The 12,314-nt window shown below is 38.2% G+C and overlaps 1 protein-coding gene across 4 annotated transcripts in view; it reads right to left on the minus strand.

Moving 5' to 3' along the window:
* The window catches only part of LOC141435320 (zwei Ig domain protein zig-8-like), a 283,174-nt gene that overhangs the window by 22,232 nt on the left and 248,628 nt on the right, over nucleotides 1-12,314 (minus strand). For 2 of the 4 annotated variants that reach the window (XM_074098025.1, XM_074098024.1), the window contains one exon: nucleotides 4,528-4,696. In XM_074098025.1, the coding sequence (XP_073954126.1) occupies nucleotides 4,528-4,696 (169 nt within the window). Of the gene's footprint in view, nucleotides 1-1,338; nucleotides 1,846-4,527; nucleotides 4,697-12,314 lie in introns of those variants that run through there. The other 2 variants (XM_074098027.1, XM_074098026.1) reach the window with 2 other exon arrangements.

Here is a 12,314-nt window from a genome sequence, read left to right on the forward strand (position 1 = left end):
TAGGAAGAACAATTAGGTATTTAGATGATTTATGTTCACAATTCAGGACTAAATCTTACTCATGGATATCCATACAAAAGTTGTTGAAATACACGGTTTGTGCACCGTCTTAAAAACTGGCCAAAGGGAGGCTTCTTTGCGACCTTTTTTTTAGGGCTTTGAAAGTAGGTATACGGCAAATGAAACGTGCGATAACCGCAACAGCGTAAATAACACGGTGGTCGCTCAAATTCAGTAAACGACATCTGGATTCGGCTTTATAATGGCTGCAATGGTTCCAACTAATGTGAAGACGACGTTCATTAGTCCGAAATAGTTTGCAACAAGATTGGCAAACGCATTAGGTGAATGGAGTGGAATTGCCGCATAAAGGTGAATCCAAGGCTGATCTGCAGGTGCTTATTAAAATCAGCACTGGTTCAAGTCTATTTCGTGTCTGATTTAGTAATTAATAAGAATGAAAACAAAACAGAAACTTATATTGTTAATAAAGGATTTGTATTACCCCTGTCCATGTAAACATCATTCAACATCCAAACTTCGTCGAACAAACTTTAAATTCTGCCATTTTCAGGTTTATTGACTTACATATGGTTGGATATTTGGGTGCGCATTACTTGTACATTTTACAATCTACCCTCTTTCCGTACACGGTGCTCAACATAAGCCTTATTTTTACATATTTACACAGTAAGTTTACGCTTCATTATACATTTCTATTTATTTCGTAAGGGAAAATTCTAATTTGTATCTGATCAAAACTGGCATACTAATAACCAAAAACAAGAGACACATTTCATAAGTTCTGCGTCAGAAGCTATACAATTTAATGGCTCAACGTTCGATTCCAACAAAATTGTAGTAATTTCACTGACTTAAAAACATCGCCAAGAAAACTTTGTAATTGTCGAAGTTGGAAAAACATTATATTAAATTACCACTATACAGTATCCAATGCTGGACCAAAACTACATTCATTGTGACAATTATGCCTAATTTGCAGTACGGTGCTGATATAGAAACAATTCATTTACATTCAGCGCTTATGCTGTATCACCAACATCTCACCTTCACACCTTCTATAATTTATACAAGTACATCAAAAGACCAATACACTTAAAGGGCCATGTCAAACAGAATGCATTCTGCGTCCTTCGCTCCAAGCAGCTCATGCATTAGTGTTACTTTGTATATTCTTCAGCTTCTTCGTATTCTCAATGAAGCATTTCCTTAATGTTAGCGAGGTTTGACTATGATAGATTAATTGTAAGTATAAAGTTAAAAACAATAATGGATAATTATACTGATATCAGTAATTTATATATATAACGTATGTTTTTAGAAATTGATAACGTGATGTACAATAAACAATTTGTTGTAAAATAAACTAGAAAAAAGTGACCAAAACCAATCTACAGATTTATCTAAAAACTTTTCCAATTACTAACTCCACCATACATTACATTGTACTAAAAGACGAATGTATTCTGTCCTTTATCCTTCTATCCTTATCATCTGGTAAGACCGCTTTTACCTGAGGCTAAACGGTATACCCAACTTACTGATCTATTCATGCCCTTTCCAGTCCACGTTGACCTTCATTTGCTAACAAAAGAAGTTGAAGACACACACCAAAAAGCACTGGCAGGTTCAACAAATCCTATTCAAATACAAAAGTTTTTGAACGTACTCTTCTAGGTTCTAACATCAGTACCGTACTAGCTTCAGTATACATTCCGCTGTTACTAGCACCCCATGAGTGTGACGATGACGCTCAGAAGTGCAGCTGAGAGCGGTATTGGAGACGCAGCTGACCGCCATGCTGCATGGCCGCTGGGTGTTCTCCTGAGGACAAAGGACACTGTCAGGGGACTGTATAAGAAGATACAATAGTGGTGCTGGTGCATGGATAGGATGCAAGTAGTGAGTTGTGTTTACTGTGGCGTTCTAAAGGAAGGCCTTCTTTTAATGTTAATAAAGTACATTAACACAATGACACTATTAGAAGCACACCTACAAACATATTATTACCCACTCTTACATTCCCCTCCTCGTAAAATAGAGAACATTATTAAAAATTTACGGCATACATATTTTTATATTTCCACTTTGAAGTAGATCTTACATTGTAAAATATTTATTCTAATGAAAGTTTTTACGAGCTTGCAAGATTACGCTGAGATCCTCCAGATGGAGAAGCCACCGAAAATACGTATGCATACCCAAGTCAATTGGAAAGTATAAGAAACTTACAAAGTACTGTTGCGTAGGTCCTTTATCATAAAAGAAGCTATTTGTCTAAGTTCCGTGGGAACTGTTGATAAGGGATGCTGAAACTTTGTAGTGAAAGACCTTTTTAAAATTGTTTCAGTAGTTCCAGAGCCACGATACTTAGAAGATAATATTATGTACCTACTATACCTAAACACAAAGTTGCTAAAACACACATAGCGTTGCACAGGGTGCAGCAAGCAGCAAGATTAGTTTTTTTTTAACTAAAGTGGGTAGTTATTTAAATCATCATCATCATGTCAGCCGAAAGACGTCCACTGCTGGACATAGGCTCCCCCAAGGCTCTCCATTCAGACCGGTATTATGCTTTCCGCATCCACCGCGATCCCGCAATCTTAACCAGATCGTCGCTCCATCTTGTTGGAGGCCTACCGACAGCTCATCTCCTGGTCCGCAGACGCCATTCGAGAACCTTCTGACCCCATCGGCCATCAGTCCTGCGAGCAATGTGCCCCGCCCACTGCAACTTCAGTTTTGCAATTCTTCGGGCTATGTCGGTAACCTTAGTTCTACTGCGGATATCATCATTTCTGATTCTATCCCGCAGAGAAACCAAAAGCATAGCCCTCTCCATAGCTCTCTGAGTGACTTTGAGCTTCCTCATGAGGCCCATCGTTAGCGCCCACGTCTCAGATCCGTTATTTAAATATCACAGTGTAACCTTAAGGTCTCTACCCACAACCATATTATACCATTGTGGCCGTATAAGACCTATCAGGCACGGAATGTAACGCGAGACGGTCTGCAACCTGTCAACGGCGTGTCATACCCATTTTTATTTTATTTTTTATTCAACTGGATGGCAAACGAGCAAGTGGTCTCCCTGATATAAGAGATCACCACCGCCCATAGACACCTGCAATACCAGGGGATTGCAGATGCGTTGCCAACCTAGAGGCCTAAGATGGGATACCTCAAGTGCCAGTAATTTACCGACTGTCCTTACTCTCCACGCCGAAACACAACAGTGCAAGCACTACTGTTTCACGCAGGATTAGCGTGCAAGATGGTTGTTGCAATCCGGGCGACCTTGCACAAGGTCCTACCACCTGGGAAATATACCCATAAGTATATTCTAAGTATATATTTGTTTTCTTTTTTAATTATTTTTGTATTTTGTAATCTCATTTTATATTATTTTACTTTATTATTAGTATGTTTTTGTTCTGTATCTATTATTTATATGTGTGTGTCCCGAATAAATCTTTTCATTTTCATTTTCATAAGAAGATCGGCACCATTTGTGACGCTTCGTGCATGGCACGTGATGGTGACGGTTGGTTAAGAAACGTGCTAGTGGGTCTCATACTTTTGAATACAAAGAATATTTTCGCCTGACACGTTCCTATTACGGTCATGGTATGATAAGGTGTAATGGGTAGAGACCTTAAAACGCGACGCCCGAAATGATTCTTACGCTTGCTCTGTCTTTTATTCCGTCTCCTACTTAACATCAAGTGCTATAAAGAGTGGTCGCTTTTAAATTTAAAAAAAAAACGGGCAAGTACGAGTCGGACTCGCGCACCGAGGGTTCCGTATAAATATTTTTTTATTATATGATGTAACTAAAAAATTACGGTTTTCGCAATTTTTCCTTTATCTGTGCTATAAGACGTTGCTTCATACAGTCACCGGCACCAATATCTGACGCAAAAAGCAAGCATAAATATCTGATACGACCTTATTTCTAGGGCCGGACGGACGTGTCAGATATTTTTGCACGCTCCGCTGCGGCAGATATTATGCTGGTGACTTACCAAATTTCAAGATCCTGAGTTCACGGGAAGTACCCTGTAGGTTTTGATTCCCTTGCGAGTTTCGAAAATTTGCGGAAATTTGCGGCATAAACGGCTGTATCTGTTGATTACGTTGGCTTAGAAGTTTGATTTTTTCACAGCTCTAAGGGACGGTATAGACCTGAGTATTTGATATAAATTTCAGCTTGACACCTCCACGCGTTCCTGAGAAAAAGGTCTTGACAGACGGACGAACGGACAACAAAGTGATACTATAGGTTCCGTTTTTTCCTTTCGAGGTACGGAACCCTAAAAAAGTCACTACTTTGAAAAAATCTCGTGTCTAAAATCAATATGTCAACAAAATTGAACGACATAATGTTCATAAGGTTCACCTAGAAAAAATATCTATTTTGAGGTAAGATTTTTTTAAGTAGTGACGAAATCTCTTTGTTCAGCAGCTGTCAAGCTAATAATAGTGATCTAAATTAATACTTACCGCTCAGTACATGTACGAGCACAGATCTCGGATTGGCGTTGGCCGGAGCACAGGTATACCGGCCAGAGTCAGGCGCCTTCGCCCTTTGCACCAGCAGGTGCGATGTGGTTGTCTCTCCCTTCTCCGTGATCACTGACACTCCACCACGGGGAGAATCGTAGTTGATTTCCTACAGAAACAAGCGAAACCTAAAGATAAAAACCGGCCAAGAGCGTATCGGAGACGCTCAGGATAGGGTTCCGTAGCTATTACGAAAAAATCAAATAATTTTCCTAAGGATTTCGTGTTGTGTACGGAACGGAATCTTCCAAGTTTGGGTATATTTTCTACTATTTACTCATAAACTACTAATAATTCTCAAGCAATCTACGCTGCTATAATTTTATTTGTAAATTTGATATATTTAATACGATTCTATTTTTTTTTAATTTGTCCACTCAACAGATCGATTTTAATGAAAATTTGCACTTTATAGTTTAATATTTCGCAAAAAGATCACTGAATAGAAAAATCGTCTTAGCAACCTCCCATTGGTTTTAAAAGACCTATCCAACGATACCCCACAAAATAGAGTTAGTCGAGAAAAAGTACCCGCAGTTGACGTCTATGGTTGGTGCCCTAAAATATATATTTTTAGTATAGTATTTCCAGGGCAGGCAAGAAAACGGACAATGACACTTATTATTATGTTAAGCTCGAAACAAAATTATATATCGCTCTTCATCCTCGTCTGTATCGTTTTCGCTTATTACTGCGTTTCATGGTACGAGGTGGGGTGTGGTGGGGTTAGAATCACGATAATTTTCTTTTATTAAATGAATTGATACAATTGATAATTTTCCAACCTCACCAAGATTGGTGATCGCTGTAGTAGGCACAAAGGTGATTGTCCATTTTTTAGTTTGTTTGTTTGTATGGATACATGCTTCATTAAAAGACACATGGGAATAGAGACGACAGTGACGTATGTAGACAAGGGATATTGTGGCATCATGACATACACATAGGTCACCCTAGCATAGTTTTATGTACGCTCAGAGACGGAAAGACCAGGCTGAAAACCAGCGCCGAGGCCTCGCGGCTCGCTGCGTGGACTCGGTATATGCTGAGCCGGTCCTTTTGCTAGTTTCATAAAACCACACTCACTTTAATGCCTCTTATTATGCACCAGCCAAATAAATAACTATTATAATGCATTGTTTGAGTTAATTTCAAATTCCGGTTCTTTTATTTTTTCATTGTACTCGTAGTCACTACTCTTTGTGTCTGATATCCTGTTAATAAAGAGTAAAAGATCCATTTTAGGGATAAGTTCGCCTTAGTACATCTTATTATCCTGTGTTCTGTTATTTTCATGTAATTTTATGTACAATACAGAGTTTTACAATAAAATACAATACAGTACAAGCAAATTATGCTATTTCAGCGTGTTTACAAGTTTTTATTTAACTTGCTCTGTAAGTTTGTTTGGGTCAAATCTTGGAAGTTAATTTTTACCCACTTTTAGTGATCGAATTAACTTGAAATTTGGCATGCCTATGTAAATCTGGTGACAATGCAATAATCTGGCTGTGAAGTCCTGGTGGCCCAGGCAGGCACGTCTCTGCAGGACAGAACACCTCAATGGTTTATAGGATCGACTTGAAATTTAGTACGGAAATGCAGTTTGGACGACAATGCAAGTACAGTCAACAAAAAGTACAGTCAGCAAACAAAGCTTGTATTTAAAATGAAATTTTTGGCAAAAACTTATTTTGTGGAAATTTTTTTTTCTTCCCTTCTTTCTTTCTATGATATCAATCAGCATTTTGTTTGGATACACATAACACAAGCCATTAGATGCAGGTCTGAATTGATCCCTTCGTACTCGAGTAACTTGTTGACGACCGGATAGCAAGTGGTTAGGGAACCTGACTACGAAGCTTGAAGTCCCGGGTTCGATCACCGACCGGGGCAGATATTTGTATGAGTAAATAATACTAATTTTTGTTGCTGGGACTTGGAACATTTACTATGTATTTTTTTTTATTAACCTCGCACTTTTTTTTACATTTACATTACATTACATTTGAAATTTACCACGAGCTTTGCGGTGAAGGAAAACATCGTGAGTGCTTGTGTCAATTTGTTTATCTTTTGGTACTCTTATGTATTTACCAAAATATAACTAATCATAATTTTCTTAATCTATTTACTTTATTTCTTAAATTTACTTGTTTGACTTTTTTGCAACAGTATTCCAGCACTTTCTCTGTTTTTTCCACTAATTAATACAGGCAATTTTATAATGCTTATTCTATTACTATGTATTTAAGTGTGTATTGATTATATAAGTTTGTTAACCTGTTGTTATCTAGTACCCACAGTACCAAGCTTTGCCTAGTTTGGGTTTAGGTGAATTGGTGTCAATTGTCCCATGATATATTAATTTATTTGTGTTCAAAGAAACGATGGATATCTTGGAACTAAACATCAACATGACATATTTATTTCGTTAATGTCACCGTACATATCTCCAACCCGTAGATTATTTGCTATTGCAGACAAAGATACAAGGATATTGTGAACATAATAATGTGAGCACATCCATATTCTTATGGCACGCTGCTACGAACGAAATGTCTCTGTTCCGGTTCAGTGAACGCATGTTTTCCAAGCGCGTAGCGATCAATTCGAATGGATATAAAACTACACCTAACGCGACACAATGTATTTTATGAGAAAATGAGAGGCAACGACAAGGATGTTAAAAATGTGTTTCATCATCATCATCATTGTCAGCCGAAAGACGTCCACTGCTGGACATAGGCCTCCCCCAAGGCTCTCCACTCAGACCAGTCTTGTGCTTTCCGCATCCACCGCGATCCCGCGATCTTAACCAGGTCGTCGCTCCATCTTGTTGGAGGCCTACCGACAGCTCAGCTCCCAGTCCGCGGACGCCATTCGAGAACCTTCTGACCCCATCGGCCATCAGTCCTGCGAGCAATGTGCCCCGCCCACTGCCACTTCAGTTTTCCATTTCTTCGGGCTATGTCGGTAACCTTAGTTCTACTGCGGATATCATCATTTCTGATTCTATCCCGCGGAAAAAAAATGTGTTTGTCTTAAATGTTTCTCATCATTCATCATCATCATCATCAGCCTGCAGCAATCCACTGCTGGACATAGGCCTCTTCTATGGCACGCCACAATACTCTGTCTTCAGCCCCTCGCATCTATCCGCCGCCAGCGACCCTCTTAAGGTCGTCCGTCCACCGTGCTTCAGGACGCCCTACACTACGTTTTCCCATCCGTGGTCTCCATTCGAGGACTCGTCTGCTTCACCGTTCATCGGTCCTACGATAGACGTGGCCAGCCCAACGCCACTTCAGCGAACTAATTCTTGTAAATTTTAAATGTTTCTAAATGAAAGTAATAACCCCAAACTCACTGTTAAACGTAGCACACGAAAAAAGGTAATTAGATGATAATTTTTCTTATACATAAAAGGGATTTTTATAGATACCGAGTTTTGTGCAAATGTCAGAGAGATAAGTTACGAAAAATCCTTCTGGAAAACAGATTTTATTCACGTTCAGTGAAGAAACAAGAAAACTCAACAATCCAACACCAGCTTCAATATTTTTTTAAGAATTTGTGATTGTGAAATAATTTTCTTACAAAACCATAAATGATGACAAAATGGTGAATCCAAATCTCAAGAAACGAGAATTACTAACCTCAACACAAGCGAAGTTGGATTGTAATTTAATAGTCTTAATTAAATAACAAACGTATTACTTTCATGGACGTTATTGGATTAATTGTGTAAACATTCTCGCGTGACGCCAAAGCAAAACTAATGAGAGCGATATTCAGTTACTAGATCATTATTGTGTTTCAATGGTAATTATAATTTCAAGAAAAAAAAATACTTCGAAGTTACTCCACACTAACTTTCTTGGCGTCTCAGCATAGACCAAATGGTGGGTTGATAAAAAGTAGGTGGGGAAAGGTGACTAAGCTGCCTTGGACACAGTCAGTGGAAGAAAATGACACAAGATTTATACCCCAGAAGAGGGCATCAGAGTGAAAAGAAGAAGAAAGAAAGGAAATGAATGTTCTTTTCGATATTCCCATTCGATATTAATAGTGACAACTTTACGGAGGCAAGGGCAAGTTAAATTTGACCAACTTCCAGTAATCAGATTGACTTGTGTAAATTGCGTGACAACACAATAATCTGGCAAAGACATCCTGATAGTTCGGCTAGGATCGTCTCCGCAGAACGGTACTCTTTAGCAGTTAATGGCATCAACTTGAAATTTGGTATGCAAATGTAGTGTGGGTGATGCAAGTAAACTTGTCAAAAAGTACAATCAGCAAAAAAAGCTTGTATTAAAAATTTATTTTTTACCAAAAAGATTTTATTTATAGTATTATTGTGCCTCAAGAATTATGTTTGCATAATGAATACTGGAGAGAACTATTCAAATAATTCTGTTCAAATAAGTTTTAATTTACCTAATATTTAACTTTTTCTGGACCAGACTAATGTCTACAGAAAAAATTTAGATCAAATAATTTATAGGACCATGCAATAAAAACAAAATCTAAAACTATCTTAACTAAAAATGCACGTATTACAAGTACTACTGTCGAAAGTCTCCAAGGTGTGACAAGTATTACATTGCCGAGTTCGACTAATCATTTAGAATCCTTTAGCCCCGCATTTGCGCAATGAAACGCAACGCAACCTGCACAATATCTCTCCCGCTGTAAGAAAAACTTAAGAAGAAGTTGAAGTCTGAGATACAGTGATAAAAATCTATGCGACAACAATATCATGTTGAGCACAAACCAGCTGTCAACTGCACTCGATTCTTGACAAACCAATTCTAGCGGCGACTTTTAAACCGGAGCATTAAGTTCAATTTATTACAACAGCCAAAAGTGGACAATTTTATTTTCTGGCAGACTGTGTCGCGGCTCATCCTGGCATTGGTTCAAATAGTCGACTTCCAGAGTTTTCTTGTAAATAAAACTTGGGGAAATTTTCTAACGACGCCAATTTTTCGATTGGGCTTTGGTGCGGCTGCGTGTTACACAGAAGCAAATGAAAACTGCACAACCAATGATATATAAATACTGGGATAAAAATGTTGTTTTGTCTATGAGTATACCAGAGGACATCGTATTGTCTTACATTGAACAAAAGATTGTCATAAAATTCTTAGAAGAAATATGCACTTAATGTACACAAATAAAGAAACAAACGCAGTTGACAAACTTATACATCCGTGTACTACACGTATCTAACCAACGGAATCTTGACTAGCTGTAGAACCTTTATACTGAAAATATCTGAAATTGAGAGAGAGAGAGAGAGAGAGAGAAACATTTATTTACACATATTCGATTGCATTACCAGATCAGGAAATTATTATGAAACTCACTTTGAGAACGTTCTACGATGGGTCATTTTAAAGGATATCAGAATCTGTTAGTAAACCTTTAATGTAAATAGGATTTCGATGGACATTGACAATATTTACAAATAAGTCATGGATGGGTAAAATTTATTATGTACTGACGGTCTCTTATTTCTTCACTATATCCGACAGGAAACTATGTATATAGCGGCTGAAACGCTCGTAGAACTACCCTTAATATCTGTATGTCTTTTTTCATAATAATCTACAGAGGTTGTCAAGTACCGTATTAGGTGTAGGCTGTCATGCGTTACAAATCTTTGCGGCACCATGCGTCCAAAAGTGTTGGCAGCGGCGCAAAATGGAGCAAAAACTTCTGTAGATTCTGCATACTGAAAACCTCGTTTGGCATGTTCGATTCAATTACAGATGTTGCGGTATTGTATAAATTCAAAGTTTCAACACGGTCGTTTAATGAAACGTCCTCCGGTTTGTGGTTCAGAGCGTTTTGTGTTTTCGATTTTATTTTCGCTATTTGGCTAGGAAATAACCTGGGGAACTTTGGCAGAGTCATGAGTTTTAGTAGAATTGCATTTTGAATTTGCACAGTCATGGAGCGAAAAGGTTCGTCAGTTTTCAAATAGGTACTTTAATTTAACATTTTGCAAGCATCATGTTGGAATTTCTTCCACGCAGAATTAAAATAAAGCAAAAAAAGATCAAGTCAAGATCGGGCTTACGGACAAAAATCCTTTATAAACGCACCTCTTTGAATCTTAAGAAAAATGATTATCAAATTTCAAGTCTCTAGGTTGACGCTATGCGTTGTAGTCAATCAATCAGTCAGTCAGTCACATTACTCTTTTATAGATAAAGATGAGCATACTTTGCAGTATGTAAACTACGTATTTGTAATGAAACCAAATTCCGCCCAACCACACAGAAATCCCGTAATTATTAGCCAAATTTATCCATAATGAGGCAAGCTTATCCACTTAGTGGAACCAATCCAATCAATTTGATCCGTGCATTAGCTGGACTCTTTAGCCGGTACGCCACAAAGTGCCAAAATGGTCGATTAAACGCAGTTTTAAAACAATTGTAGCATTTCAAAATAGAGTAGGTGTAATAGGGAAATGTAAATGGGTACCTTGCCACTATAATAGATGTTAGCTGATAATGCCCCATAGATGCTAGTTCATATTAAAATATGACTAAAGTCCCTAAACTTTTGTGCTTAGTCTCGTGTTAGAAATATTAACACCTGCGGACTCCTGCGAATAGACATGGCAAAACTACAAGGTCTGTACTACGGAACTTTTTAAAGAAAATCGAACCAAAAAGTGGCCCCATCCTATGGAAATAATCATAAACCTATTCTCAACTGATTATTGGTAGGATGTGGTCCTTAAATTTGACTACTACCTACTTCTACTTCAGCGGTCGAACAAATGCAACGTTCGGATAATAGTCGAGATTCATTTGCTTGTTGAGCTATGCTTGGAGTTTCTTTGCGCGATAGAATCCGGAATACGGAAATTCGTCGAAGAACTAAAGTCACTGATATAGCTGGAAAAATATGCAAATTGAAGTGGCAATGGGCAGGCCACATCGCTCGAAGAACAGATAACCGTTGGGGGAGAAAAGTCCTCGAGTGGCGACCATGAACCGGAAGACGAAGCGTTGGCAGGCCTCCCACCAGGTGGACTGACGACATCGTGAGAGTAGCGGGAAACCGGTGGATGCAAGTGGCAAGTTGTCGTTCATTGTGGCGTTCTAAGGGGGAGGCCTTTGTCCAGCAGTGGACGTCTTCGGGCTGATGATGATGATGATGATGATGATGATTTGCTTGTAACACAACGATTTTTAGGGTTTTTTTCTTATCCAACCTTGTGGTATGGGTATCGTTGATAGGTCTTTTAAACGATTTTTTGATTCAGTGATTTGTTTGCAAAATATTCAACTTTAAGGTGCAATTTTTCATTAAAATCGGGCGTCCCCCTCTAAAATCTAAACGGGTGGGTGGAAAAATTTGAAAAAATTCAGGATGGTGGTAAGTATATCAAACTTACAAGGAAAACTATAATGGTTAAGTTTTCTTGAGAATTATTAGTGGTTTAAGAGTAAATAGCAGCCTAAGGTATAAAATATACCTAAACTTGGTATATTCCGTACAAAATACTTAATTTTTTATGTAATGGCTACGGAACCCAACTTCGGGCGTGTTCGACACGCTCTTGGCCAGTTTTTGATCTACTTCGATGCTCGATTGTTTGATTGGCTTTCGAACACTCTATCACAGAATAACTTATGATACTACCGACTCTATTAGACTCCTGATAGGTTGAAAATGGAAAAAAAAAGCTTTGGTTTATC

This window comes from Choristoneura fumiferana, chromosome 14 (assembly GCF_025370935.1).
Source record: "Choristoneura fumiferana chromosome 14, NRCan_CFum_1, whole genome shotgun sequence".
Classification (NCBI taxonomy): domain Eukaryota; kingdom Metazoa; phylum Arthropoda; class Insecta; order Lepidoptera; family Tortricidae; genus Choristoneura; species Choristoneura fumiferana.